Source organism: Penicillium atrosanguineum (genome assembly GCF_028827265.1).
Source record: "Penicillium atrosanguineum strain IBT 20685 chromosome Unknown utg000003l_segment0_segment0, whole genome shotgun sequence".
In the NCBI taxonomy this organism is placed as follows: domain Eukaryota; kingdom Fungi; phylum Ascomycota; class Eurotiomycetes; order Eurotiales; family Aspergillaceae; genus Penicillium; species Penicillium atrosanguineum.
The window spans coordinates 520,870-547,472 of NW_026623135.1; the positions used below are offsets into that span (position 1 = coordinate 520,870).

At 49.3% G+C, this 26,603-nt stretch overlaps 8 protein-coding genes across 8 annotated transcripts; 5 read left to right on the forward strand and 3 right to left on the reverse strand.

Moving 5' to 3' along the window:
- Window positions 1–1,234: 1,234 nt before the first annotated feature.
- On the forward strand, window positions 1,235–2,344 carry pre6 (proteasome core particle subunit alpha 4; the record flags this gene model as incomplete). The annotated part of the gene is made up of 5 exons (XM_056883659.1): window positions 1,235–1,262; window positions 1,344–1,350; window positions 1,408–1,460; window positions 1,570–1,957; window positions 2,023–2,344. The coding sequence occupies 5 exons, from the start codon at window positions 1,235–1,237 to the stop codon at window positions 2,342–2,344; spliced, it is 798 nt and encodes a 265-aa protein (XP_056741937.1).
- A 225-nt stretch (window positions 2,345–2,569) lies between these two features.
- Window positions 2,570–3,299, reverse strand: N7443_003604 (CHY zinc finger protein; the record flags this gene model as incomplete). The annotated part of the gene is made up of 6 exons (XM_056883660.1): window positions 2,570–2,651; window positions 2,707–2,808; window positions 2,869–2,930; window positions 2,997–3,070; window positions 3,126–3,169; window positions 3,295–3,299. 6 exons carry the CDS (start codon window positions 3,297–3,299, stop codon window positions 2,570–2,572), a joined length of 369 nt encoding a protein of 122 aa, XP_056741938.1.
- A 359-nt stretch (window positions 3,300–3,658) lies between these two features.
- On the forward strand, window positions 3,659–7,516 carry N7443_003605 (putative inositol polyphosphate phosphatase; the record flags this gene model as incomplete). The annotated part of the gene is made up of 6 exons (XM_056883661.1): window positions 3,659–3,706; window positions 3,761–6,095; window positions 6,149–6,358; window positions 6,414–6,673; window positions 6,729–7,396; window positions 7,447–7,516. The coding sequence occupies 6 exons, from the start codon at window positions 3,659–3,661 to the stop codon at window positions 7,514–7,516; spliced, it is 3,591 nt and encodes a 1,196-aa protein (XP_056741939.1).
- Window positions 7,517–7,948: 432 nt separating this feature from the next.
- N7443_003606 (glycoside hydrolase family 27 protein) lies at window positions 7,949–9,561 on the forward strand (the record flags this gene model as incomplete). The annotated part of the gene is made up of 6 exons (XM_056883662.1): window positions 7,949–8,032; window positions 8,099–8,231; window positions 8,295–8,435; window positions 8,496–8,882; window positions 8,935–9,119; window positions 9,175–9,561. Coding segments are annotated over 6 exons (1,317 nt in total), but the record flags the coding sequence as incomplete, so codon positions are not given.
- Window positions 9,562–10,423: 862 nt separating this feature from the next.
- Window positions 10,424–12,531, reverse strand: N7443_003607 (putative MFS allantoate transporter; the record flags this gene model as incomplete). The annotated part of the gene is made up of 10 exons (XM_056883663.1): window positions 10,424–10,442; window positions 10,524–10,721; window positions 10,780–10,873; window positions 10,932–11,172; window positions 11,237–11,325; window positions 11,376–11,593; window positions 11,649–11,915; window positions 11,969–11,999; window positions 12,052–12,199; window positions 12,262–12,531. 10 exons carry the CDS (start codon window positions 12,529–12,531, stop codon window positions 10,424–10,426), a joined length of 1,575 nt encoding a protein of 524 aa, XP_056741941.1.
- Window positions 12,532–13,512: 981 nt separating this feature from the next.
- On the reverse strand, window positions 13,513–18,063 carry N7443_003608 (putative ABC transporter; the record flags this gene model as incomplete). Its single annotated transcript, XM_056883664.1, has 3 exons — window positions 13,513–13,542; window positions 13,601–17,628; window positions 17,676–18,063. The coding sequence occupies 3 exons, from the start codon at window positions 18,061–18,063 to the stop codon at window positions 13,513–13,515; spliced, it is 4,446 nt and encodes a 1,481-aa protein (XP_056741942.1).
- Window positions 18,064–21,738: 3,675 nt separating this feature from the next.
- N7443_003609 (putative serine peptidase) lies at window positions 21,739–23,830 on the forward strand (the record flags this gene model as incomplete). The annotated part of the gene is made up of 10 exons (XM_056883665.1): window positions 21,739–21,957; window positions 22,022–22,139; window positions 22,205–22,359; window positions 22,413–22,535; window positions 22,591–22,760; window positions 22,815–22,902; window positions 22,958–23,063; window positions 23,117–23,276; window positions 23,331–23,528; window positions 23,614–23,830. The coding sequence occupies 10 exons, from the start codon at window positions 21,739–21,741 to the stop codon at window positions 23,828–23,830; spliced, it is 1,554 nt and encodes a 517-aa protein (XP_056741943.1).
- Window positions 23,831–25,169: 1,339 nt separating this feature from the next.
- On the forward strand, window positions 25,170–26,124 carry N7443_003610 (SDR family oxidoreductase; the record flags this gene model as incomplete). Its single annotated transcript, XM_056883666.1, has 5 exons — window positions 25,170–25,376; window positions 25,425–25,528; window positions 25,581–25,874; window positions 25,926–26,061; window positions 26,110–26,124. 5 exons carry the CDS (start codon window positions 25,170–25,172, stop codon window positions 26,122–26,124), a joined length of 756 nt encoding a protein of 251 aa, XP_056741944.1.
- Between the last annotated feature and the right edge of the window lie 479 nt (window positions 26,125–26,603).

A 26,603-nucleotide genomic window follows, 5' to 3' on the forward strand; every position in this document is an offset into this window, starting at 1 on the left:
AAAAGCCCGACGAACTGGGCGGTCACACTTACGTTGTCCATATTGCAGCCCTGCATTGTGGCGGGTATATGCGTTGGTTGATATTCGTTGATACGCATTTGTATAAGGGATTTATGCGGTTCCGGTGCATCGGGTTGGAAGGAGCAGGCGGGTAGCGTGTCAATGGTTCCGGATTTTTTTCTCGCCTCGCCGTCCTGTTGATTTTTCGTTTTCGTTTTTGTTTTTATTTCCATTGAGCGGGTCCGCTCATCCCCTTGATTCCATCTCTGAGCTTGGTTTTCTTTCATGGTTTGTCTTTTTTTGGTCTGCTTTTTATTGCAAGGATGGCGGCGACACCCCGGGGTTGGGTTTATTTTGGCCGTTGTCTGTTGAGGGTTTCGGACGCGAACGCATGGTGAGCCTGGGTTGCGCACTCGACCTGCTTTGCATTTTAGATCTTTTGTCGTCCCTTTCTGCGTTGGGTCATGGCAAGCGTCGGAGAATTCAGGGTATTGATCGATCTCACGGATGGGATATACAATGGTTCGGATTCGGACTCGGACTCCGTTGGGGGTGTTGGGGGATTTCCTTTACTTGCGCCGGCATTGTGGATGTCTTTTTCGCCAGGCACTGTGAATGCAACAAAAAAGATTGTTTTGTTCATATTCGACTCCATTTCGTGTATTTGTCTCGCCCAATGGGTCTTGTGTACTTTCACTGGGAGCTTCCCATCCTTCAATTGAGGGAATAGTATATGTCTGAAAATTTGTTCCATATTCCCAAAGTGCCTTGTAGATATGATCACTAGCTGAATTGTATACCTTGCAATCCTAGGCTTTTGTGAGTAGAAATTACTGGAGGTTCGTGATTTCGGTTCATGATGAGGGACATCAGAGCATCTGACAGTTGGACCCATCATATATTCTTCAACCGCATATCATCCAGGTGTATTGAAAAGCCATAGGGATGTGAGCATCAACTCAAATTCCTGCAAGCCATGACTTCAGAAATTGGAACTCTTGTTGGGATCGCTCGTAAAAACGAAAAACTTGGAGTGTAAAGTTACGGCAATGTTGCGCTTCAGGCATCCGCAGGCTGTCGCGTCCACCGCCCGCCGGACCTCGTCATTGCTAAGGTACCGCTCTCCCATCACTGTCCCCCAGCGCCCTCCTCCGTTCTTCAACCTCGATCTCCTGGAACCTCTTCTACCTGCCTTTTAATACCCTCTACCTGATTTCCCTGTTTCTGCGCCACAATGTCCGGCTACGACCGAGCTCTATCAGGTAAGCCAGCTAGCTCCCTCAAGCACCAGCTCCCTTTGCTCCAGTGCTCGACCTTGAAGAGATCATGCTAACTCATCCCAGTGTTCAGGTAAGATCACTCACCCCGAGCTCCAGCTCTAGCGAACATTGCCTAACCCAGCTACAGTCCCGATGGACACGTCTTCCAGGTGGAATATGCTATGGAGGCCGTGAAGCGCGGTAAGACCACATCCATCCCGACCATCCAGTGACAACTATGGATTCTCTGGCATTCACGGGCTCATCGCTTTTCACGCCGAATGGCTTGCTGATTGTTGATGATCTGCAGGAACCTGTGCCGTCGGTGTCAAAGGAAAGGACATCGTCGTCCTCGGTTGCGAGAAGCGCTCCGCCCTCAAGCTCCAAGATACCCGCATTACCCCTTCGAAGATTGCACTCGTTGACGACCACGTTTGTCTTGCTTTCGCTGGCTTGAATGCCGATGCCCGTATCCTGATCGACAAAGCCCGGCTAGAGGCCCAGTCCCACCGTCTCACCGTCGAGGACCCCGTCACCATCGAATACATCACCAAGTACATTGCTAGCGTACAACAGAGATATACACAGAGTGGTGGTGTCCGCCCATTCGGTATTAGTACGCTGATTGTTGGCTTCGACCAAAACGATGGGACACCGCGCCTGTACCAGACCGAGCCCTCCGGCATTTACTCCGCTTGGTAGGTTTTCTTGGACTCTAAAATAACCCGTGGGAGGACTGTGTCTAATTGTTTTTCGTGTGCAGGAAAGCAAACGCTATCGGCCGATCCAGCAAGACTGTCCGCGAGTTCCTCGAGCGCAACCATCAGGATGAGATGGACCGTGAGCAGACCATCCAGCTGACTATCAAGTCATTGCTGGAGGTTGTGCAGACTGGCGCCAAGAATATCGAAGTGGCCATCATGGCCCCCGGCAAGCGCGTGGAGATGCTACCCGATGACCAGATCGAGGCCTACGTCAAGAGCATCGAGACCGAGAAGCAGGAAGAGGCAGCCAAGAAGAAGACCAGCCGGACAGGTACCACCACAGCCGCCATTTTGACTCGGGGTGGCGAGTCGGCAGAGTAGGTCGATTCAATGATGTGTGCCAATTTACAGCGCTGGTCTCTTTTCTTCACGAGAACTTAAAACCACGAATTTCTACACCGTTCAATTCCGTACTGTACAACGTAGGGGTATCGATACCACGGGGCTCGGTTTATCGCCGGGAGAATCAGCCCGGATTATCGTAGTCAAGCACAAAAGCATCAGATCGTCAACATCATGAAATTGCATCCACGCAATGCACCCCCTCTAGCCCATGCGATCCGAGAGATCCTTGAATTGGAAGATGGACTTTTCTTGGTCGCCACGGACACGGTCATCCTTGAGCATTCTGGTTATTGTTAGCACCCTGGTCAAGCCTGAGCGTATGGTTCCCTTGAACGTACCGGTTGTCCATGCGCGCATCGTCACCCTCCACTTCCAGTCTCGCATTTGGTGTCACGGCCTCGAGGACGAAGTGGTTATCGCAGTGCGGGCAGAATTCGTCACTAAGAATCCCAGCAATGTCAGTCACGCATACCCTTCCACGGGACATGGGGGAGTCATACCTCTCCTCAAACTCAGCAGCATCCTTACGGAAGCACTTCTTGCATTTTTTGCATGCAAAGATCTACCCCACACACGTTAGACACTCCCTATACCGCCCAATCCATGCCTCCGAGGGGTTGTGCCTTACCATCTCCTGAGCCTTCTGCAGCATGTGGGACTCCTGTTCTTGGTGGCATTCGGCACAGTCGAACCACTTGCGGCCTAGTAGATATATTGGTGAGAATCTGCATAGCACGCAGAGTCTTGGAGAACATACAGCAAGGGGAGCGAATAGCCACTTGGGCATTGAGGACGTGTTTACTGCGGGGCTGTTAGCTCCTGAACTTTTTGGGGGGGGGGGGGGGGGGGGGGGGGGGGGCGCTTGATCTTTGAACATGCTAGTTCAGGAGGACTAGCTCGTAGGAACAGACGAGCCTAAGACGTACCACATGGCGCGGAAAGGAGTGCAGGGTTGACGCGTAACCAGAGAATCAAAGAATAAGAACGTATGCGCAGGAACCACGTTGATCTGCCACTCCCGTGATCCACCACATTCCCTCCCCGCCACTTTATTTCACCTTCTCTCTACTTGCACCCCTCTCCTTTTTACTTTCTTTCTTGATTTCCCGGCCTCTGCGCCGCTTGTGATTGTCTGTTTTGCTTATTTCCCCGGATTCTCAACATTCCTGCCCTCACCTGCTCCAACCTCCCTCTACCCCCCCCACACAAGAGTTCCTTCCCAGGCTCCAGCAATCAAGCTTATGATCGATTCTACCGGCTGGTATCGGCGAAGGATTTACATTTATGGCCATGGAGGGAAACGGCATGGGCCAGGAGAATGCGGATGAAGCTCCCATTGTACGCTATGGCTTGTCTCATATGGCACGCGGACCTACTAACCCTGACATGCAGCGGAGACCGGTGTCCTCCTTACTATCCCACTTCGAAAACCTCTCGCACCGCAAAACTCAATCCACTGTCGGAAATGGCTCGCATGATCTTACCCAGCGCTTCCTGAGAACCCCCGAACCCGGTGATGATCCCCGGTCTTCAAGCCGCGCCTCCTTAGATCTACCTCGGCCACATTCTCCATGGACCACAGCGGCCGATGAACGACAGGGACGCCGAACTGAGCAAGCCAACGGCGAGCAGTTGCGAGCTCGCGAATCTCCTGGAGCTCGATATGGCCGGCCCATCTCCATGAACTTCAACCAGTCCTCACCACAGCTTGCGCCTACCTTGACCGTTCACTCACCTCAATCGCCGCCGCGGAGTCTCGAGCGGGAGCTACACAACGCTCAACAGGATAATAAACATATGGTTAGACCCCCAGTACATAGAGCTAGAGAGTCTGTGTCTGCTGGTCCAGCTGCCTCTCGACCCGTGACGCCGCAGTACGAGTCTTCTACTCCGACAGGAGAGACAAATGCGCGGCTCTTACCCAATGCTCCAGGACTGAATGGCAGTAGCCCGCAATCGGAGCGCAAGTTAAAGAGCGCATCACTGCCACCGCCGGTGAACCGGGCAGACAAGCCTAAGATCCCGGCCAAACCGGCAATGTTTTCCCATCCGGATACAAGCTCCTTAGCTCCTCGGCCTGATCCCGTCTTGTCTGAGGATCATGTGTCTCCATTCAGCACTCCTCCCAGTAGCCCGGACAAGCCCTTAAACAAACCGGTATCGGCTGGCAAGCCACGACCGTCGCCTTCACGGCCTGGAACGGAGCCTCCGGTTCGTCGCTCGTTTGACGAACGATCGCCCGCGCCATCCATCTATGCCAGGCAAGATGCTAGAGAAATCGCCTTCTCTAGGACTCGTCCGATCCCTGAACCCCCGAGGGCCACTAGACCTCTCATGGTGCAAATCCCGCCGACTTCTCCTGCACCCCAGGAAACTTTTACTGCTCCTCCGCTTTCTTCACAAAGGCTTCGGGCTAGCGACAACCCCCCTGATCGTCCGGGTCTTCCCCCAAGGCCTACGCTGACTCCTCGTAGGAGTGGATTCTCTCCTGCGCGAGATTCGCGAGATTCTCCAGTGCCTGTGGCCAACCCAGCCCAGATGACACCAATTTCACGGTCTGCTTCTTCTTACCCTCCTATAGGCGAGGCACCAATTCAGCGCGGCATCCAACGACAGCAATCCTTTCCTCGTGAATCGCATCTACCATCAACATTACAAGAGCGTCGAATGGTGCGGACAGATACGGACGAAGAGGAACTTCCTGCCGATGAGATTACGATCTCACGGACCGACTATCCCGATTCTTCAAAGGCCAACCGGCGTCCTCCGCTCTTAAAATCAGGGCCCATAGAGATCCTTACACGGTACGACACCCGACTGCTTGCTGTATGCGGAAAATATGTGTGCACCACCGGATACTTAACTCGCGTTTGGGATCTCACCACTGGCGAGCAAGTTCTGAGCATCAGCCATGGAGAAACAGTCAAGAGTTTGTCTTTAGCGTTTAAGCCTGGCAATGGTCTTGAAGATGAGGGCAAACGTATTTGGCTTGGTACCAGCGCTGGAGAGCTGCACGAAGTCGACATTGCATCCCAATCTATTGTCGCTAGCCGATCTTACCCATCTCGCAGAGAAGTCGTTCAAATCCTACGCCATAATAAAGAAATGTGGACTATAGATGACGAGGGCCGGTTATTAGTCTGGTTGCCAGATGAGACTGGTGTTCCCAATTTACAGTACAGCTACCACAGTCCCCATGAGCGAGTGGCTCGTGGCCAATTCTCCATGGTGGTGGATGATACGCTTTGGCTGGCAGCTGGCAAAGACGTTTACATCTACCGACCAAGCGCGCGTGATGACTCCACATTCAAGGTTTTCAAGCGCCCATTGGGTCTGCAACATTCGGGTGACGTGACTTGTGGTACATATACCACCCAGGAGGGCGGCCGTGTGTATCTTGGGCATGCGGACGGCAAAGTAACGATTTACTCGTCAACCGACTATGCGTGCCTAGCTGTTGTCAATGTCAGTGTTTACAAGATCAACTGTCTCGGCTTTGTTGGTAACTATTTGTGGGCGGGCTATAAGACTGGTATGATCTACGTTTATGACACAAGAACCAACCCCTGGACCGTGAAGAAGGACTGGCGCGCGCATGACAGTCCTGTTTGTGACTTTGTGCTAGACACGAGCAGCGTCTGGACGATCAATCGTTTGCAGGTGACATCTCTTGGCACCGACAACTGCATTCGCATCTGGGATGGAATGCTAGAGGATGACTGGTTAGGTATGTTTTTTGGTCTCATAGTCTCAGTTGTCGACCGATCTAACATCACTCAGATGCTCGAATGCAAAACCGAGATGTGGAGTTTTGCAAATTCCGCGAATTACGTGCTGCCGTGATTACTTGGAACGCTGGTGCTTCAACCCCTGGCAGTTTGCGCACGTCTGATTTCATCCGCGATGCCGTCCAGCCAGAGAACCCTCCCGATATTGTAGTGTTTGGATTCCAAGAACTTGTCGACCTCGAGAACAAGAAGATCACAGCAAGTACGCATTTCGACTGCACTGTTTTTATATACATCTGCTAACTATCACCTTACAGAGAGCTTACTGAAGAGTAGCAAGAAGAAGGAGAATGGCGAGAAGGAACACATGAGCCGGCAGTACCGGGTATGGGCTGACCATCTCACCCGGACTCTGCATGAATGTATGCCTCTCGAGGAATCTTATGTTCTTCTCCACACTGCCAACATGGTGGGACTCTTCACCTGTGTTTTTGTCAAACATACCGAACGCCACAATATCAAGAGCATCAACGCTTCCGAGATTAAGCGGGGCATGGGTGGCTTGCACGGCAATAAGGTTTGTGGCGCCCGTCCGTGTCTTTGAGTTCAAGCTTCTAACCCGTCATTTCCAGGGCGCTCTTGTCTTCCGCTTTGTTCTAGACGACACCTCGATGTGCTTTGTCAACTGCCATCTTGCGGCTGGTCAAACACAGACCGCTCACCGTAACAACGACATTGCCGCGATCCTCGAAGCAGAAACCTTGCCCGCTGAAAACAGTCTTACCACACGTATAAATCAATACGCCAGTGGAGGCGACGGATCCATGATCATGGACCATGAGATCTGTATCTTAAACGGGGACCTGAATTACCGCATTGACTCTATCCCACGCAATGTCATTATCGACGCTGTCCGCCAAAACAACCTCTCAAAACTTCTCGAACGCGACCAACTTCTAGCATCCCGCCGCAAGAACCCCGGCTTCCGACTTCGCAGTTTCACTGAAGCCCCCATCACCTTTGCCCCGACCTATAAATACGACGTCGGTACTGACCAGTACGATTCGAGCGACAAGAAGCGCTCCCCCGCCTGGTGCGACCGCGTTCTCTACCGTGGAGCCGGCCGCGTCAAGCAGCTTGAGTATCGACGACACGAGGTCCGTGCTTCCGACCACCGGCCCGTCAGTGCAACGTTCAAGGTTCGCGTTAAAACCGTGCTGCCGCAGGAACGGGCCATCGCGTGGGAAGCGTGCCAGCAGGAGTTTCAGGAAGAGAAACGGCGGCTGGCTTCTGAAGCTAGGTAAGAAGTTGTTCTTACCGTTAAATCTGTCATCCACTAACATAATCTAGCATTGAGTATCTCATTACTGTCCTCGGTACCGATCCCCGCCAAGCCCGTGCGCTGATCCTGAAGGGTTAATAAGCGGGCAATTGTCCCTTTTTTATACCTGCGGATGTATATTAGAACGAGTAACGATTTTACGATAGACATGTATCATGAGTACCTAGACTTTCAATCTTTCTGCTACAGTAGTATTACAGATGTGGGAAGGTGGAGAGAAGTCCGGGGTCAACCAATTCCAACGCGTCAGCTATTAAGTTCCAACCTTGCAGATTGTTTCAACTAGACTCGGCCTATTTATCCCCGGATTGAACCAGAACAAGTGATGGCTAATGCGAGATATTACCAATGAAACCCTATACACACGGTGCACGAAGATCGGCGGTCTATTAGGCTGACGATGTCTATTTATCCGGTCCCCCGCACCGGGGCGTACGTACCTACTTAATAAACATGCATATAAAGAGCTAAGCATTTCGGCCCTGTTTTGAGGTTACATGCTGTGTGCAGAGTCTATTCACCATGTTATCTCCGTCTCTGGCTATTCTGGCTTTGTTGCCTTCGGCGAACGCTCTTTTGAGGAAGGATGGCGTGGTAAGAATTGATTTCACTCAAGCAATCACCACTCCTAAGTGAAAGCAATGCTAATGATCTAACCAGGGTCGACTGCCAGCACTTGGCTGGAACAGTTGGAACGCCTTCGGATGTGACGTGGATGCAGACAAGATCATGGCAGCCGCTAATGAGATGGTCAATCTGGGTTTGAAGGATCTTGGATACGAATATGTGAACAGTAAGAGATACCCAGGAGACACCCCATTGTCATAAACTCTAACCAATATGAAACACTACCTAGTCGACGACTGCTGGTCCATCAAGGGCGCGAGAAACAGCACGACGGGCCGCTTGATGTATAACTATACTACATTCCCAGACGGTATCTCGGGTGTCGCAGACCAGGTACACGATCTTGACTTGAAGATCGGTATTTACAGCAGTCAGTCAATTCCGCTTTCTTCCGTATGCATATGTCACCATACTGAGTAGCTCTGTTCAGGCGCCGGCGAGACTACTTGTGCAGGCTACCCCGCCAGTCTTGGACACGAAAAGATTGACGCCGAAACCTGGGCCGAGTGGGGAATCGACTACCTCAAATACGATAATTGTGGCGTTCCGACAAACTGGACTGATAAGTACACAGCTTGTGTTCCCGATGGCTCTGGCAACTTCCCCAACGGAACATGCCCGGGTCTGACAGACGCAGCTCCTCCTGGCTACGACTGGACCAAGTCGAAGACATACACCCGCTACACCAGAATGCGTGATGCCCTGCTCGACCAGAGTCGAACGATCTTCTATTCCCTTTGTGACTGGGGAGATGCAGATGTTAATACCTGGGGCAATGCAACTGGTAACTCGTGGCGCATGTCTGGTGATATTCAAGGTACGTTTGTCTCATATTTTAGAATTGAGTATCCTCTGAACATATCTATTAGCATACTGGGGCCGAATTGCAGAGATTGCCAACGAGAACAGCTTCAAGATGAACTATGTTGGTTTCTGGGGTCATCCCGATCCCGATATGCTTGAGATTGGCAACGGCAATGTCACCGACGCTGAAGGACGCTCTCACTTCGCTTTGTGGGCTGCTATGAAAGCCCCTCTTATCATTGGTACTGCGGTGGGTATTCCTTCAAAGTACTCATCTCTGATGTTCTATACTAACATCACACTAGCTCAACAATCTGAGTGATGCCAACCTGGCTACTATTAAGAACAAATATCTTATCAAGTTCCATCAAGATCCAGTCGTCGGTCGCTCCGCGCACCCCTACAAGTGGGGCTATAATCCAGACTGGACATTCGATCCTGCTCACCCCGCCGAATACTGGTCCGGTCCGTCATCGAACCTCGGGGGAACTCTAGTCCTGATGCTTAACTCGGAGGAGAAGACTGCCACCCGTACCGCTATTTGGAAAGAGATTCCTGAGCTCAAGGGTGGCCACTCGTATCATGTTATTGATGCTTGGAACGGGAAGGATCTGGGTTGTGTGAAGTCGCATTATAGTACCTCCTTGGAGAGCCATGACTCGGCTGTTTTGGTGGTCAAGGGCGCTTGTTAAAGGGCTTTTCGGAGATGGGAAACCATGTTTATCATTGTGATGTGTGCTTTTTATGGTTCTTTTTGAGTCATTAACATCAACGAGGTTTCTTATTCTATTGCCGAGTGTTCGCAGAGCCCAATCATGATATGACCACTTTACCGTCTAGAAATAGTCAGAGGATAAACAGCCCCAACTTTTCTTCCATACTTCTTTTCTCTTCGTTCTTTTTATCAGGATGGGCCGAAATGCTACTGCAAGGGTCAGACATTTATTCTACTTTTTCATCCGCTCCTGTCTCCTCTGTCCTCTTCTTCCCTCTTCCCTCTTCCCTCTTCCCTCTTCCCTCTTCCCTCTTCCCTCTTCCCTCTTCCCTCTTCCCTCTCTCCTTAGTTTTCTTTGAATCTGCTTTCATTCATGTTGCGTTAGAATTATTCATACTTATACTATGCTGCAGTATACCTTCGGCCCTTCCGAGATCCAGGTGGTCGCCTGATTTAAGGCTGCTGTGCTCGTGTGCCCTTACGATACATCTGTACTACCATGGACTCAGACTGATCTAGATATCGCTTGGCACGAACTCCGCTGGGCTTTCTAGCCCAGTTCTCTGGCAACGGGTACAGTCAAGGTCACACCTTCGATCAGCACAATATGGCTGACCAGAGCAGCATGGCGGATGAGAGCATGTCATTGCTGAAATATGGCTGCGAAAGGAACACCCGATTTACCCTACAAAGAACCGACCAGGAAGAAACTGATCTTGAGGTAGTGACATATTGGTAATGCTGGGTACCGACTTCTACAAACATGTATAAGATTAAGGCGCCATAGATCCAAAAAAAGAGTCAACTGATGATATCTCGAATCTATACCCATCGATCTCTTAATATATGTATCGGAAACTGTCGGACTAGGTTAGCAATGGTCGTCAACAGTTTTGTGTAGCCAAGCACATTATCAATGGCCTAAGGGGAAGGGCATACTTCAAGTTCTCACGATCAGTCAAGTCCAGGAAAGCAGTTGAATCTAGATCTCGTCCTTCTAAACCGCCCTCCATCTGAGATTGGATACGATCACGCTTCTTGTTCTCCCAGCGAAGAAGTAAACCGAGTGTAGAGATGAGTACAGCCTCAATCAAGTGTGAAACAATCATTGACCAAATTCCGAGCTCATATGTTGGTCTGAAAATCATGTCAGCTTTGCGTACTACCTCAAGAGATAGTTGATGTTTGGACGTACGATTGATCGGTCTTGTAGAAGAACGGTCCCGCAATATTGCCGGTGCAGTAGCCAAGGAAAAGGACTGCGTTAGTGACGACCTTTTTGGTGTGGCCTGATATGTACTGTTTAGTGATTATAGACTCGGCGAGGCGAGTGAAGGAATAGTTTACCTGCTGTGTTTGCGATCTGCATACTTAAGACAAGCACGAACGCAGCATTATACGGTCCGGTCAGGTAATAGCAGATCAGCCGGCCAACATGATGCTGAGTTGGGACAAAACGGAGCCCGAATGAGCCAGCCAAGTTGGGAATGAGGAAGATTAGTACGAAGATGCATCGTTTGTTCTCGAAGCGATCGTTTAGAAAGACGCATGCTAATATGGACAAGGCGATGAGCACGCCATAGGGAATCTGAGTACATCACGCACATTAGAGATTAGAGCCGAGTAGGTAGGGAAAGAAAAAGATAACTGACCTGCATTAATGTTGTGACGAGGGTAGAAAATCCGAACCCGTGGATAATGATGGTCCCGAAGTTGGAGATCCCGCCGTTGGGGACATTGCCTGCTTTTATTAGTTACGAGTACGTTGAAGTGGCATTGTTTCCAACTTACAGACAACACCAAGAATGAAAAACATGTAAAGCTTGTAGTCCATGAAAGCTTCGAGAATCTGATAAGGCTTCAAGTGCTTGTTCTCGACACCGGTTTGGTTCCCCCGGAGGCGGTCCACGGCGATCCGACGCTCGCGATTTGTAAGGCCACGCGCAGTAACTGGGGAATCAGGAAGGAAGATGAACATGACGATACCCCATGAAGCACACAATGCACCACTGTAGATTATTCAGTATTCGGTATACGTGATCGGAGTATGGGTATGGGCCTTACATCACGAGAAATTCGTATTTCCACGAAGGCAGCGCACCACGGATATGACCTATACCGTAGCCGAGGAGACCGCCCAGAGCAATACCGATTCCATTTGCAGTATACCAAAGGCCGATTCGAACGGGCTGCTCACGACGGGTATACCACATGCTGGTGATTAACAGGAAGGCCGGATCGGAGCATGCCTCCGCAGCACCACCTAGCGCGCGAAGGACCGAAAGTGTTTCGAAACTGTTGCATGCTGCCTGGAGCATGAGGAAGAAACCCCTGTTTTTGCGTGAGCGATGATCGAAGAAGATGATTTCAATTTACCAACTTACCACAAGAAAATATTGACTCCGAGATATTTACCTAGAATCTTATTAAGGGCTGGGTTCCCGCGTTTGTTCAGGAGGTAAAATACCGATCGGAAGACGTTGCAGAAGGAAATTGGTGGGAAATGCCCAGGCAAGAAAGCCAAAATAGAAAATACTGCTCAGCCAATTGTATTGAGTGCCATGTAGGTCGAGATCTTCTCGCATGTCGAAGATCGCGGCATAGCTAAGGGTTGTCTGATCCGGAAACAAGGTTAGCAAAGCGGGCTTTCATGACGGCCCGAGGAGACTCAGCGGACTTTATCAATATAGAAGAAGGCATAGCAAACAGCCAGATACGGGAGAATCATAAGATCAATCTTCCACAGAATTCTTCTGGCCTCGCCTGGGTCGATAGGCTCATGGAGCTCGGCCGGGTCATCGAAAAGCGCCATGGCAGTATCGCCGTCGGCGTTCTTGAAGGACTTCCATTTAGCCTGTGTTTCGCTGCTCTCAGCGTGTGTCATGGTCGGTGCATCATAGATATCGCCCTTGGAGCCCGGCACTGGCGCAGCGCCACTGTCGGCCATTTTAAACGGCAATAATTCTGAATATGTTATATGGCGGCTGGGATACTTAGGGTAAACAGGATGTTTGTGAGGGTAATGTGGTAACCGAGGAAATTCGGAGATAAGTCACAACATGAAAGATCGATTGGGGTTAAATAAGAAAACCTGGCCTAAGAATCAACTCAAATTGCCGGTTGCTACTCCAACCTTCCTGTACAATACTGTACTTTCGGCTCTCGTACAAACCCCAAAGCTTAAATGATTCGGGAAATCTAACCAGGCGGATGCTGCGGGGAAGATCCAGCGTAGTCTGCACGCAGCCACAGAATCGTCGTCCTGTTCGAAGATTTGTCGATACGGCAGACCGGTATCGGCTGACGAGCTGTATCTGCATCCACGGATGTACGCCGTGTGTCGCATCAAGCTTCATGTGCAAAGGATGTCTCAATGTCCCACCCCAGGCGTATGGGCACTCATCTCTCGGACGATACCAGGGATGGCAGGGATATGGACTTCGGAAGAAGTCCGAAATCAATGCACCTGCGGCCTCATGAAGGCTATCTACGGGCGGAACTTGCCTCGGACAGTTGAAGACTGGGCCACGTCGACCGTGCACAAGGAGGTCCAGCTCGTCCGACAGTGGTCAAGCGGCGTGGGGGTCGTGGGGAATCCGGGGATGAGTGCGGAGAAGCCCACTCACCCCATACTTGGCATAGAATAGAGCGGTTTGTCGAAGTCGGGAAGGTGCCGAGGGTTATCTGCTACGAATAGGAAGGTGAGACTGGCGGTACAGCACCTTACAGCGGGATGGTTCAAACCCCGAAACCTTTTGTTTGTATGACTTTGAGAAGGATAACTATCGATAGTTGTATGTAGCCCATGATCCGCGTCGCTAATGTTAAATATTACGTATCCATGCAATCCCCCATGCAATTTTCCGTCGTCAAGTTGTTGAAAGCCCAATCTACCCATTTTTCCATTAGATAAGTTCATCATCGACGCCTACCTTCTGTTGAAGTTGAGGAATCGCGACTGGAGAGAGGTGATTGTTAGCAAGCCTATATTGCCGAGGAATCTAGAATTGACTTACCGCCAGGAAGAGAATTATCAAGTTAGACGCGACAAAGGCGATGAAGATACCCAGGTCGCGCCAACGATTGTCGAAATCCATGCTGAAAGTCGAATAGAATTGGTCTCCAACCTTGTAGGCACAGTACTCGCACGCCTGGGTCGCATTGTTCAACAGATACCCTGCACCACCGCGCTCAAAGAATGGTTGCATGTAGTCACCACAAGTCTCATTGGCCGGTGCCTGGAAATGATTGTATTCAGAACTGGTGCATTTCACAGTCCGTCCATGAAGCTCTGTAACGACCATGCCACCAACCAGGCGGGTGAGAGGGTCAAGTTGATAGAGCCAGGATCGCCAGAATTTCGGCATCTGGGGCTTTGGAATTGAAACACCGCAGAAGAGTGAGAAAATGATAACGATCGGCGGGTTGAGCTGAGATGCGATGAAGCTGTTTGGAGTAAGAGCTGAGATCATTTGGCCGAGAGTTACGGCGAATATCTCTGTAACGAGGACCATGAGGAACTGGTATCCGGCTCTGCTGCTCTCGCTTTGGAAGCCGGGGATGTAATAGAGCGGTAAGAAGAAGCAGACGGCCGAGAGAATACTATACGGTAGCTCTGCGGAGACCATGGAAATGGCAAAGGCGAATTGACTGTATGTCTTAGAAGCAGATTCTCGGTAGAAAATCAACCTGGATAGATCGTATCGAGGCTCAACTTGCTGCAAGATGATCGCTGGCAGGACGGTCACGTTGAAGATGACAAAAATACGATACTGCAGCGACGAGCGAGAATCGTCGAGCTGCAGGAATGCGAGTCCACTTAGAAGAGCAATCACGACGTGTGTGAAAAGTCTAGTGAACCCGTAGTTGCGAGATCGCCAGAATGCCAAATGAGTTCGTTGGCCCACGACCTTGATTTGATGCCATAGAGGCGACGCATACTCTTTCTCGACCACGCGCACATTTGGATCCGAGTTGCGACGGACAGTTTGCAGGCGGTTTTCCTTGATCCAGACAATTTCTTCCTTCAACATCTCTAGCTCTGAAGATGTACGCCAGATCTCGCCCCAGTCTTGATCGCCGATCCGGCGTGTCTGTCCAGCGCCAATGGCATCCAGCATCCACTCTGCTGGATTTGCTTCTGGCGGGCAGTCGGCACCGTTGCGGCGGAAGTATTCTTGCAGGATATGTGAATCCAGACCAATGTCACCAAAGTAGATGCACTCTCCGCCGCCCTGGAGAAGAAGCAGTCGATCAAATGATGTAAACAGAGCGGAATTGGGCTGGTGGATTGTGCAAAGAATGGCCTGGCCTGCCGCTGCAAGTTTCTTTAAGAACCGAACAATATTGAAAGCAGACTGACTGTCTAGTCCGGAGGTAGGTTCATCCAAGAACAGTAGAAGCTCAGGTTTGGCGGCCAACTCAACCCCAATTGTGACTCTCTTTCTCTCCTCAACCGAGAGGCCAGTCTCCGGTGTTCCAATGATTGCATCGGCAAGATTCTCGAGTTCGAGGAGGCTGATGATCTCTTCAACATATTCGTACTTTTCAGATTGTGGCGTTTCAAATGACTGGCGAAGGTCTGCCGAAAATCGCAGTGCCTCACGAACAGTTTGCATGGCTTCATGAGTATCCTGTTGTTCGGCGTAAGATGTACCCCGTTGGAATGAAGTACCAGGAGGCTTTCCATCGACGAGAATATCGCCGCTGATCACGCCAATATTTTTCCTCGATGCCAAAACATCCAGCAATGTTGTTTTACCTGCACCAGAGGCCCCCATCAAGGCCGTCAATTTTCCTGGTTGAACGTAGCCGTAAACAGAATTCAACAGCTGCCTTGTTCCCGAAGCGACTGGGACCTCGTAGCAAACGTTCTCCCAGGTGAAGACCGAAGTTGAGCTAATTTTGAGATCGGAGCCTGTATACGCGTTCTTTGACTGACGATTAGCCTTCTTCGTCTCCAGGGCCTTGTTGAGTTCCTTGCGCTCCTTATTTTCCTTCTGGTAGAATGTAATTGTCTTGCCACCAGCGCCGAATTGAATCGTTTCTCCGAAGTAGAGATTTGTAATGAGGAATCCAACGATCAGAGCCAGCATGATACCAAAATTGCGCCAAAGATCACTGTGATAATAGCTGAAAGTTTTTTCCAGGTAGCTGGAGCCAGGGATGATGTCTGACCCAGCTTCGCCGCCAGCCAGTGTGCAGGCTTGATGAGCAATGTCGTCATAGCCTGGGCCATTTGGCACCAAGGAAGTGGAAACGCATGTCATCGTGAGCCGGCTAAACTCATTGACCATCAGTGAAGCAAAGCCAAGACCGAATGGGTTGATGTAATAGATCCATCTCAGCCAAACCTGCGCACCTCTCCATTGGATGAGGTATCCGGATGTGATGACAAAAAGAGTAATTATCACAGCGGCGAACTTCATCGCGTAGTCGAAGTCGGGACTGACACATCCGAGCGAACGGAAGATGACAGTCATGCATATGTATCCCGTGAGAACAATCAAGACAAAGGTGAAGAATGCACCCGCGTCAAGGGCTAGGCCACACATGAAGTAGACGATGATGCTGAAGATGAGAATTCGTGCAATCGCAAATGTGGTGTCCACTAGGATTTGGGCAATGAAGAGCGCACTAGGTCGATAGAATGTAAATGATCGGTGCTTGTTGACAATCGCACGACCCATCATCGTAGAAGCGAGCTCTGAAAAGGCTTGGAACCCATTGAATAGCATGCTAATAAACAGAAGACCACCTCTTGTGAACGCACCGGCACTAGTCTTTGGTTGCTTGAGCCACACGGTACCTAGGATAATGGCGATACCAGTTGATGTCATCCATGAAACCGTTAGAGCAAATTTGTCTTGCCATTTGATCAGGAACTGTCGTTGCATTAATGCCCAAATCTGCAGGTGGAAAGGAGTAGAGTACACCGAAGACTTGGGTGTAAACTTTCGCTTTGCCTCTTGGTTCGCAATTTCAAAGTCATCGTAGATCTGCTTTTGCTGCTGGACCTCGGCTCTGTATGTTTGCATTTCCTCATCAAGTCTTTTGCTGAGAGTTGATTGTTCGAAGGCTTCCACGAGTGCTTCCGGTGTGGAGGGAACATTCTTGGCATCCCGACCATCCTTGAACTCCCTCTCATATGGATCTGTGCAGCCAGTGAGATAGTCTGGAGTGGTTTCCCGAGGTTTCTCTCGGAATCCAAGGCCCTCAAAGTAGGCTCGTGCCTCAGTCGTAGGGCCGAAGAAGACTTGCCGACCGCTGTCTATGACGAGCACCTTATCAAACTGCTTGTAAATGTTCTCCGAGGCCTGGTAGAGGGACACAAAAGTCGTCGTCTTGTAAATGTTGGTCATGATTCGAAGGGACTTGGCGAAGTCGAGGGCAGTTGAGGCATCGAGGCCGCGAGTGCTGTTGTCCCATGCCAACACAGTTCCTGAAGTAATCATCATCTCAGCAATACTGACACGTCTTCTCTCTCCTCCACTAACCCCGCGAATGAACTGATTGCCGATGACAGTTTTAGCAGTGTGCTTGATGTTGAACATTTGAAGAAGCATTTTGATGACTTTTTCCTTAAATTCAGCCTTCGACACGCCAAAGGGACGCTTGCCAGGAGTCTTTGTATCCAGGGCAAAACCAAGTGTTTGTTCCACTGTCAGTGTCGCCTGATGCATATCATCTTCCTGGTTGTATACGGCTTCGCCACGAAATCTCTTGGCAAACGTCTCAGATTCAAAAGGGCCGTACAGGACTTCTCCATCAACGCCAGTGAAACCGAAGCGTTGGTTTGCGATCACTTTCAGAAAAGAAGAACATCCAGATCCAGGCCTGCCCAGAACCAGCACCATTTCACCAGGTCGTGTGAGACCGCGGAACCCTTCGAGAATCTTGAATTCTGTGCCCTTCTTCCCATAGCCAAACATGTGCATGAGTGTCTCTGGGACGTTGAAGAAGTCGATGATAGCGTCTGGGAAGGTCTTGATGATATTCTTCATACCGCCCATTCCACGGACCGTGAGGTCGTTCCATATGACACCTACAGATTGTTAGATCGTGCTAGTTGTATTGCTTTACTAGACGCACCAATTTGTTTATTTTTAATGCCAGCCTCTTCCTCTGCAGCTCGATTACCGCGCAGAGCAGTCTCCAGATTCCAAGAATCATCCGTCTCAGTGGAGCTCGGAGCCTTTTCCACATCCTCAGCAGTAGCCGTCGGCTTCGAGGCTCGCGAGGCATGTCTCGACAACCGGCGGGCTTGGTGTGAGATGTTTGAAAATTGCTTGCTCAGGTCGGAGAAGTCCTCTTCGGCTTTTTCGACATCGACCCCAGACCGTATAGAAATCACACCTTGGGTGTTGGAAGTGGTGATCTTCTCATATTGCTCGTAGCTCTGCGTCTGCAGAGAATTCACCTCGGAGTCGACACTATCCCTGATCGCCGGTTTCTCATCGGCGGTCGGTAGTGGAAGCATGACGAGATATCTATGATGGGCTTCAGTCCACTCACACGATCTCACTCCCCTAGGCCTACCAATAGGTGCGGGCCCCAGCAATGACGATGTCAAGGGTCGTAATTTTGCACAAGTAGACCCGAGACTTGAAGCAAAGAAATTCCAATAACTGGACAAGTCTGGCAAGAGAAATACTTCAAAAGTACTGAAGTAAAAAGAAATGAGCAAAATCCACGGGGAAAGAAAAATAATCCCAGACCAAGCCTAAAACTACACTAGCTAACCCCTAAGTCCGTTCCTGGTTCTTGTTCCCACCCAGGCTCCTGCCCACTCGGCTCCACTTTGACAGGGATCCACGGTACTCTCGGCGGGGAGCAAGATCAAATGACAAGGCAATGTCATCTCCAGAACTAGCGGTGATGAATCGATCCTAGTCTGAGACTACTCTAGATTGTAGATCTTGACTCATCGTGTCGGACGACCGATGCGGCCATCAAGGGCGTGCAGGCCACCTGGAAAGTGCAGGCTAATCGTGGCGAAACCCCGGAAAGTAACATCCTGAATCATACATAAGTGGGGATGCAGTGTTCCCAGGCGGCAACCTCCGTTTTATGCCCGTGTTTGATTAGAGCAGCCGACGCCAAGCTCTCGGGCTCCATTTAGGGCTTAGATGTACGATTGTCCAGGTGAGTCATTGTGAATCGTTTCTCACTGGATTAAGCTATGACCAGTAAACCTCCCGGGTGTTAGAGCGGTTTCAATTCCGTGGAAATAGGCATCAGCGGGGGATTTCCAGGTGGAGAAGAGTCGAGACTCGGGCCCCGCGGACCACATTTACTGTTTCTCTCCTGTAAAAATCTCCGAATCCAACCTAGCGTCATGTCATGCAGGCCAAGAGTTTGGGGAATTAATAATACTACTTATACTGGTCATCTTGCGCGTTCCAGGCTTCCCTTGCAGTTCGTTGGCCTACAAGTCGAGAGTCACCCGAGTCAAGCCACGATAGTCACTTAGGAAAGTCAGGATTATTTGACCGTTCAAGTCTATTCGAATTTACCCCGGAGAGTTGTCGCCCCGCAATTGCCGGGTCTATCGTGAGCTTAATAGATATGGTTACACACTCCTTTTAACAAGCTAATCGTCTAATATGAATTCATCTTTGTGCCTTCGCTGCTAATAAATGTAAATGTCGACTCATCCCAAAACCACAACCAACGTCAAAAAAGTCCTCAGAAAACTACACGTGATCATGGCAAAGTATAAATAATGAACTAAGCCGCGCGGATGACTGTGTCCAACCATTGAACCGTGACCAACAACAACCCGGCTTCATGAACGTACGAGATAATGGCAGGGAATCATGATCTCAAGATCGCAGTCCTTATTGACGCAAACAACGCGCGATACGGACCATAAACCTCCTACTTCCTACTTGCGGAACTCGCAACATATGGCGCGGCTCATGTGGAGCGGGCCTACGGAGACTGGACTAGTCCAAGGTTGGAAGGAAGAGCCTCTTATGCGATCAACCAGCTACGAGAGACAGTGACTTTACACGGCTGGCCGCTCGCATTCGAGAGTGTGGACTTACTTTGTGTGGAATCGGCGAGCGCAAGAGGCCGAGACACTTTGTTTCTGCTTGCGACAGATTCATTCACATCAAAATCTCGTCTACCTTGAGGAGCTTGTGTCGCATTCCGAGGCTGCTGTCAACCATAAAAACCATAAAAGCCACACTGGATTGAAACAAATTATTAATTAGCAAAACAACTACGAGCCACGGTTGAAATGGCCTCTAGTGATGATGGGTGGGCTACGCTTTCTAGTGTTGGATTGCTCTTTTCCTTTCGAAAATAAACTCTGATTTCGACTCTCATACCTGAAAGTAGTATTTTAAGCTTGGTGCTCTAATTGCTGCATCATCTTTGTTTGAAAGTTCTCGCCACTCTCCAAGAGGGGCTTGCATCCCGAGATCTGCGTACGTGACAAGCATGGACAGCATAGAAGTATTGCTTGATAGGTATAAGCCTATCCGAGTTTTCAAAATCGTCCTTGGCTCTAGGAAAGGATGAATGGAGATCAGTGATTGTCCATTCACAATGCTGACATCACACCATCTTGTCACCTCCATCACCCAAACCGAGCCTCTAATTTTGAGTCTCCTGTTGGAATCAAACGCTATACCAAGCCAAAATGTGAATGCCATGCCCGTGCTTATACGCGCATTGGTTAATGGCTGAAATTGCTATGGAGACCAACGTACCGGCCCCAATATGCTCATGACTTGGACCTTGAGACCGATCGCAAAAGCCCCGAGGACCACAGTAGGTGAAGAACCGGGACTGGTCCATCGGAAATTAATATCAGCCTAAAGTCGGACGAATATTTTCCAGTTTTAGATGTTGATTGTGCCAAGTATTAAAGATGCACCCCTCGTAGCGGGAGGCCAGTTTCCGTAGGAAAAAATGTTCCTGGCAGGCAGAGGTTCATTTCTTATTCATGATTTAACATCCCTTACTCACTTGAAAGGGATTTTCTCTCTAACCCAAAATGAGACTTTTCATTGTTCGAGATTTCTTCGTTTGCTGCGGAAATACTCTTGAAGGACTTTTCTTCGCCGTAGACATTGATCGTATATTAAAAAGGAAGCTAGCATGGACGTGATGGTCATTATTCTGAATTCGGTGAACCATCATTTGCACATCAAGAATATTGAATCCACTTAGAATGAAAACACGGATTGAAGGGGTTTCATCAAGATAGGACCTAGTTATTAGAAAATCCGTGAAAATATACGGTCACTTCAAATAGGAGGATTATCCCAGCTTCGAACTCTGAGGTGCTTGGAACCCTTTTTGTGGCCAGGGCCTCCAGGGCTCGGGAAATTTTTTAGTGATTAGGAATAGACCTATTGGATTTAAATAATCCTCTCCAACTGATTAAGGCTGCACTGTAAACAAAGAATGGGAATCGATTTTAGACCATCTGCAGAATGGCTCTTGAAGAAAGAGGGGTCAACGGGAGTCCACGCTCGACCATACGCGTCCATGGGACTCCCAGGGGATCGCCTATCCATTAGGAGCTTGCATGAGAGACAAATGGGAGACCATTTAGCCTCTTGTGATTGTTGTGATTGTTGGGTAGCGGCCTTCGCTGACCCCACTTCTCTTTATTGAAGCGATACTAGCACTTATCAGGAACCAGTCACAGGGGCGGGATCGTGACTAGGTTATCAGCTGGTGGTAACTCATTTCGGACCTCCGACGGAAATCAAGCACAAATCTTACAATTCGGCAGAGAAACGTACCCAGCGTTGCACTTCCCCTCCCAGAGAACTAAACTACGCGATAAAAGTGCCACTAGTCTGAGTAGCGTAGCATTCCCACCAATGCTTGTGTGAACAATCTCGCGAGTCTTGGTCGCGGACTCCGGGTTACTAGGCCTTTTCTACGCCAATGTCAACATAATGGTTGTTGAAGGTCTGCACAATGCCGCTGAAACCCCCACCACTAGTAGCTTCTCTCAGTTTAGGCTGTCTCTAAGAGTGTAGAATAAATAATAGAAAGCCCCGGTTTCCGACGAGCCGCTGTTGCTTTCTCTTTTGTTAAGATTATCTTTTGGTGCCCGAGGAACTTCCAGGGGTGGTCTCAGGAACCGGTAAATAAAGACCGCAGAAGCAATTCCCTATCTATAGTCATGTACTTTTTGGGCTTGACTGCCTTGTCTTTGCTCTGGGCTACCGGTGCCCAGGCAGCCGGACGTCGACCTCTTCCACCTCCTGCTGTTGCTGCGACGACAGCTACGTACGGTCAATCCACTTTTGAGCAGCTCATTGATCACAAAAATCCGAGCCTCGGAACCTTTTCTCAGCAGTACTGGTGGAACTCCGAATGGTGGGAGGGAGAGGGCTCACCGGTATCTTCATCTCTCGTTGAAGCTCTCACTTGGGACACCCTTCTGACTATAAGGCAACTATTAGGTCGTACTCTTCACTCCTGGCGAGGAAGCGGCCGCTGGGTATACCGGCTACTTGACAAACAAGACCCTTACCGGTGTTTTTGCCCAAGAAGTCAAAGGCGCAGTGATTCTAATTGAGCGTACGTCTTATCCAACACCCCTAGGTCAATGAGAGTTACTTAAAACTAACTTTTCTCGCTAATAGACCGGTACTGGGGCAACTCATCTCCGTACAGTGATTTGACAACAGAGAACCTGCAGTACCTGACTTTGGAAAATGCCATTGCTGATCTCACCTACTTCGCCAAGAATGTGGATCTTCCTTTTGATACGAACAGCAGCAGCAACCCTCAGAATGCCGTATGTCCATTAGTATTCCACCATTCGATTAAATCTGACATCAAGACCTCTAGCCTTGGGTCCTGAGTGGAGGATCTTATAGTGGAGCTCTGACTGCCTGGACTGAGTCAGTCTCTCCCGGTACCTTTTGGGCATATCATTCCACCAGTGCCCCCGTTGAGGCAATCTATGACTACGTGGGTTCTCTAAAACTCTGACTGGATTGAATTGTGGACTCACAATCACATTTAGTGGCAATACTTTGTTCCTATTCAAGAGGGAATGGCAAAGAATTGCAGTAAGGATGTTGAGCGCGTGGTGAACCACATCGACAGTGTCTACGCATCCGGAAATGAAAAGAAGATACAGAATCTGAAAGACATGTTCGGACTTGGTGATTTGGAGTTTGATGACTTTGCTGCGTATGCCCATCCTTCTCTATTGGACGATCAGAACTAACGCGCAAAAATAATTAGTGCCCTTGAGAACGGGCCTTGGCTGTGGCAATCCAACTCCTTCTACACAGGATATTCCTCTTTCTTTGAATTTTGCGACTACGTTGAGGTGAACTTACATCGGGTTTGCGACTTTGGTATTGGAAACTGACCAGATAAATTAGAATGTCGAGGCGGGTGCGGCCAAGGTCCCTGGAGCCGACGGAGTTGGCCTTGAAAAGGCACTCAAGGGATATTCCAAGTGGTTCAAAGAGATTTATTTCCCAGGATGTGAGTCAGAGTCAGCTCCCATGAAAATGTGCTTTTCTAACTTAGATTGAAAGCGTGTGCTGGATACGGCTACTGGACTGACAACGACACCACTGCTTGTTTCGACACCTACAACGCATCAAGCCCCTTATTTACCGATACATCAGTGGACAACACCATCGATAGACAGTGGCAGTGGCTTCTTTGCAACGAGCCCTTTTTCTACTGGCAAGAGTAAGAACATGTTTGACTCTCAAAGGAAATTCATTTTCTAACTGGTACATTTAGTGGCGCACCGTCTGGCGTTCCCTCTATCGTCTCCCGGACTGTGAACGGCGCTTATTGGCAGCGACAATGCCCCCTTTACTTCCCCGAGGTCAATGGCTACACCTATGGTAGTGCCGAGGGCAAGTCTGCAGTTGAAGTTAATGCATGGACCAAGGGCTGGGATTTGACCGACACCACTCGACTAATCTGGGCCAACGGGTATGTGATTGTTTATTCTTTCTGAGACCCTATCTCTTGCCTTCGACTGTAACAGAAAAAGTATCTTTACTAACCACATGTCCAGACAATTCGATCCCTGGAGAGAATCTGGAGTTTCGTCTAGCTTCCGCCCCGGTGGACCTCTTGAGTCGCGGCCTTCGGCCCCTTTGAACATCATTCCTGGTGGTTTCCATTGCTCTGACCTTCTTGTGAAGAATGGTCAAGTGAATGAGGGTGTCCAGAAAGTCATCGATGCTGAGGTCGCGCAGATCAAAACTTGGGTGGCTGAGTACTATAAATGAGAGGCTAGAGCCCCCGCAGGACAGTAGAGTTTCTTGAAACTAGCCATTTGAGAAAATAAATAAGCCCATCCGTTTTTTACGAATTTTGTCAAGATCTCTTCTCGCACGTCTTTAGACAGCGACCATATACGATCCCAGTACTCCGTCTCCGTGTGTTCTCCCTTCAACCCCGGTGCAGACAACATCGAAAGCCCGATGCGACGGTCATAACTCTCCACCGACCGTATCAATACTTTCCTTCCTTCAGCTGGCAAGTCCAAAGTGAGATTTGGGACCGGGAAGCCAGCGATCTGGCCACGGACATGTCGTTCTAGCCAAAGGCTGTCACTCATTGGGTTTCGAAGATCCTCGGCTCCAGGGACGATATGGCCTTGGTGCTCATAGTACTACAATAGGGTTCTTATCATCAGAATGCGAGTATCAGACAAGAAAAGTGAATACCGGCTAAATATCAATGTACCCCAATGCATGGACCAATTCACACATTTTCTTAATGTTGTTGTTGACACCACTCAGGAGAACAGTTTGATTTCTCACCGTCAGGCCGCTCTCGTATTATAGTTGCGCCCTGCGACGAGTAATTCAAGTTATTCTCGTTGGCTGTGTTGAAATGAGTGTGAATGAAAATATGTATCACCGCCGGAAATCGCGATATCTTCCAAGCTTGATGTCCTCTCGATGTACTCAAACCGAGGCTTCTTCCACTCGTACATAGGATCTAAGGCCACCATAGGATGCGCAATATTGAGGCAGTTCGAGCAAAACAGCCGGCCGCTTGAAAGATTCCTTTTGATCCTTGGAAAGCCCTCGGCTGTCGACATTGTGGGAGGATCGACCATCGCTTCGACTAGGAGTTGGTGGACGCCGTTCTACTTTTCTACAAGTGGGCGACATTTCCAATTTACTTATGAAAGTATAAGCTCGCCATTTTTAACCTAGTTAATATCCAACCGCTGGCTTACTTCTGGGGTTTCCTTCCCTGTCTGGATCTGTTAAGGAAATCGGCGTCGTGTAAAGATCTTTTGAGTGTTAGACAACGTGCCGCTCGCCGGATAGAGTGAAGACGATCTTACTACAGAAATGTAAACATACGTTTCACTTTTCCTTCTCGTATCTTCAACCGCTCCATTGGCCTTCCATTTTTGGATAAACATGCGCCGGTCCAATAGGAGGTCGCGACACCCCCACCATCGGCGGTGCCCACTCCTGAGATGGTCCCCGGCTTATATCTCTATTTGACCCCCCTGTCTATTTTCCTCGCAATCTACCTCCTACTTAAATACACTGTTCGTGCTTCCTATTCACTTCCCACCGAGAAACCGATTCAATTGTGCTCAAAATGGCCGAAACTTGGGTAGTAGTCGGTGCTTCCAGAGGCATTGGACTAGAGTTCGTGAAACAACTCTTAGACCTTGGCCATTTTGTGATCGCCGGTGTGCGAAGGCCCTCCGGAGCAGAGAAGCTTTCGCAGTTGATTGCTCAACAACCGGGGTCAGAGCGCTGCTTAGTCGAGCAGTGCGATGTGACGAGCGAGGATAGCATCAATGTGAGTAGGGACTGATCAATCTTAGATTTACGCTTGCTGACAATTCAGAACTTTGTGAACAAAGTGAGCGAGGCTACTCAACGCGGGTTGATTGTGAACAATGTCGTGCTCAATGCCGGTGTTCTTAAATATCCAAACCGAGCAACAGAAATGTACGAAGTCATTCGCATGTCACTGGGAGCTCTACTAACGATCAAATTGAAGATCCTTTTCGGATTTTGCCCTTCATTTGCACACTAATACCATCGGTCCGATTCTATGCGCCCAGAAACTAATCAAACTGAATCCCGACAACCCACCTTCCAAGGTAGTATTCATCTCCTCTGATTCAGGATCGACTGCCTCGTTTCGCAGCCACGAGGATGGTTTTGGGGCATATGGAGCTAGCAAGGCCGCCCTCAATCAGATGCTTAGGCACATGGCAGCAGAGCTGGAGCGCGGTGGTGGGGGCCGCAGCAAAACCACAATTCTTGCCATGCACCCTGGCGAAGTTCAGACGTAAGTAGGGACCATTAAAAAACCACTGCCCATATACTGATTCATCCACAGTGATATGGCCAATGTTGAGCTTGGATGGGAAGTAGATGGAATGATTGACCCGCCTGAAAGCGTGGAGGGCATGCTCAAGGTTATTAAAGAAAAGGATGAGAAGGATAATGGTACATTTTGGTGTTGGGATGGCAGAGTAAGTATTTTCTGAGCCATGATCTGAAAGCATACTAACAGCATAAAGATTCATCCATGGTAGATGACGTTTTAGACCTTCGAAATACAATTCTACTCCTGTTCAAAGATCATTTTGCCTTTCACTTTTTGACTGGTAGTATGGATTAATTGTTCCCCACTGCCCAAACGAATTCCGCTCATAAGTGCAAAAAATGTTCCGACCGACAACAAGGCCGGCTGGCCCAATGGCAAGGCGCTTGACTACGAATCAAGAGATTGCAGGTTCGACCCCTGCGTCGGTCAATTTTTTTGTTCTTTTTGGATAACTATATTGTCCATCTGTACTTATTTGGAAACGTTTTGAGGCTCAAATTTTATTCTTGTCTGGGAATGTGGGCTATGTGTATGCGTGGTTGACAAAATTAAATCTTACACTCGTTGCATCTCCAATCTTGAAACATTCAAATGTTTCATGTAGTTAGTTATAACCTTTTTGACGCTTCGATCTGCAGGTCCGCAGCCAAGATATCTATCCGCATAGCTGCTTACATGTAATAGTGC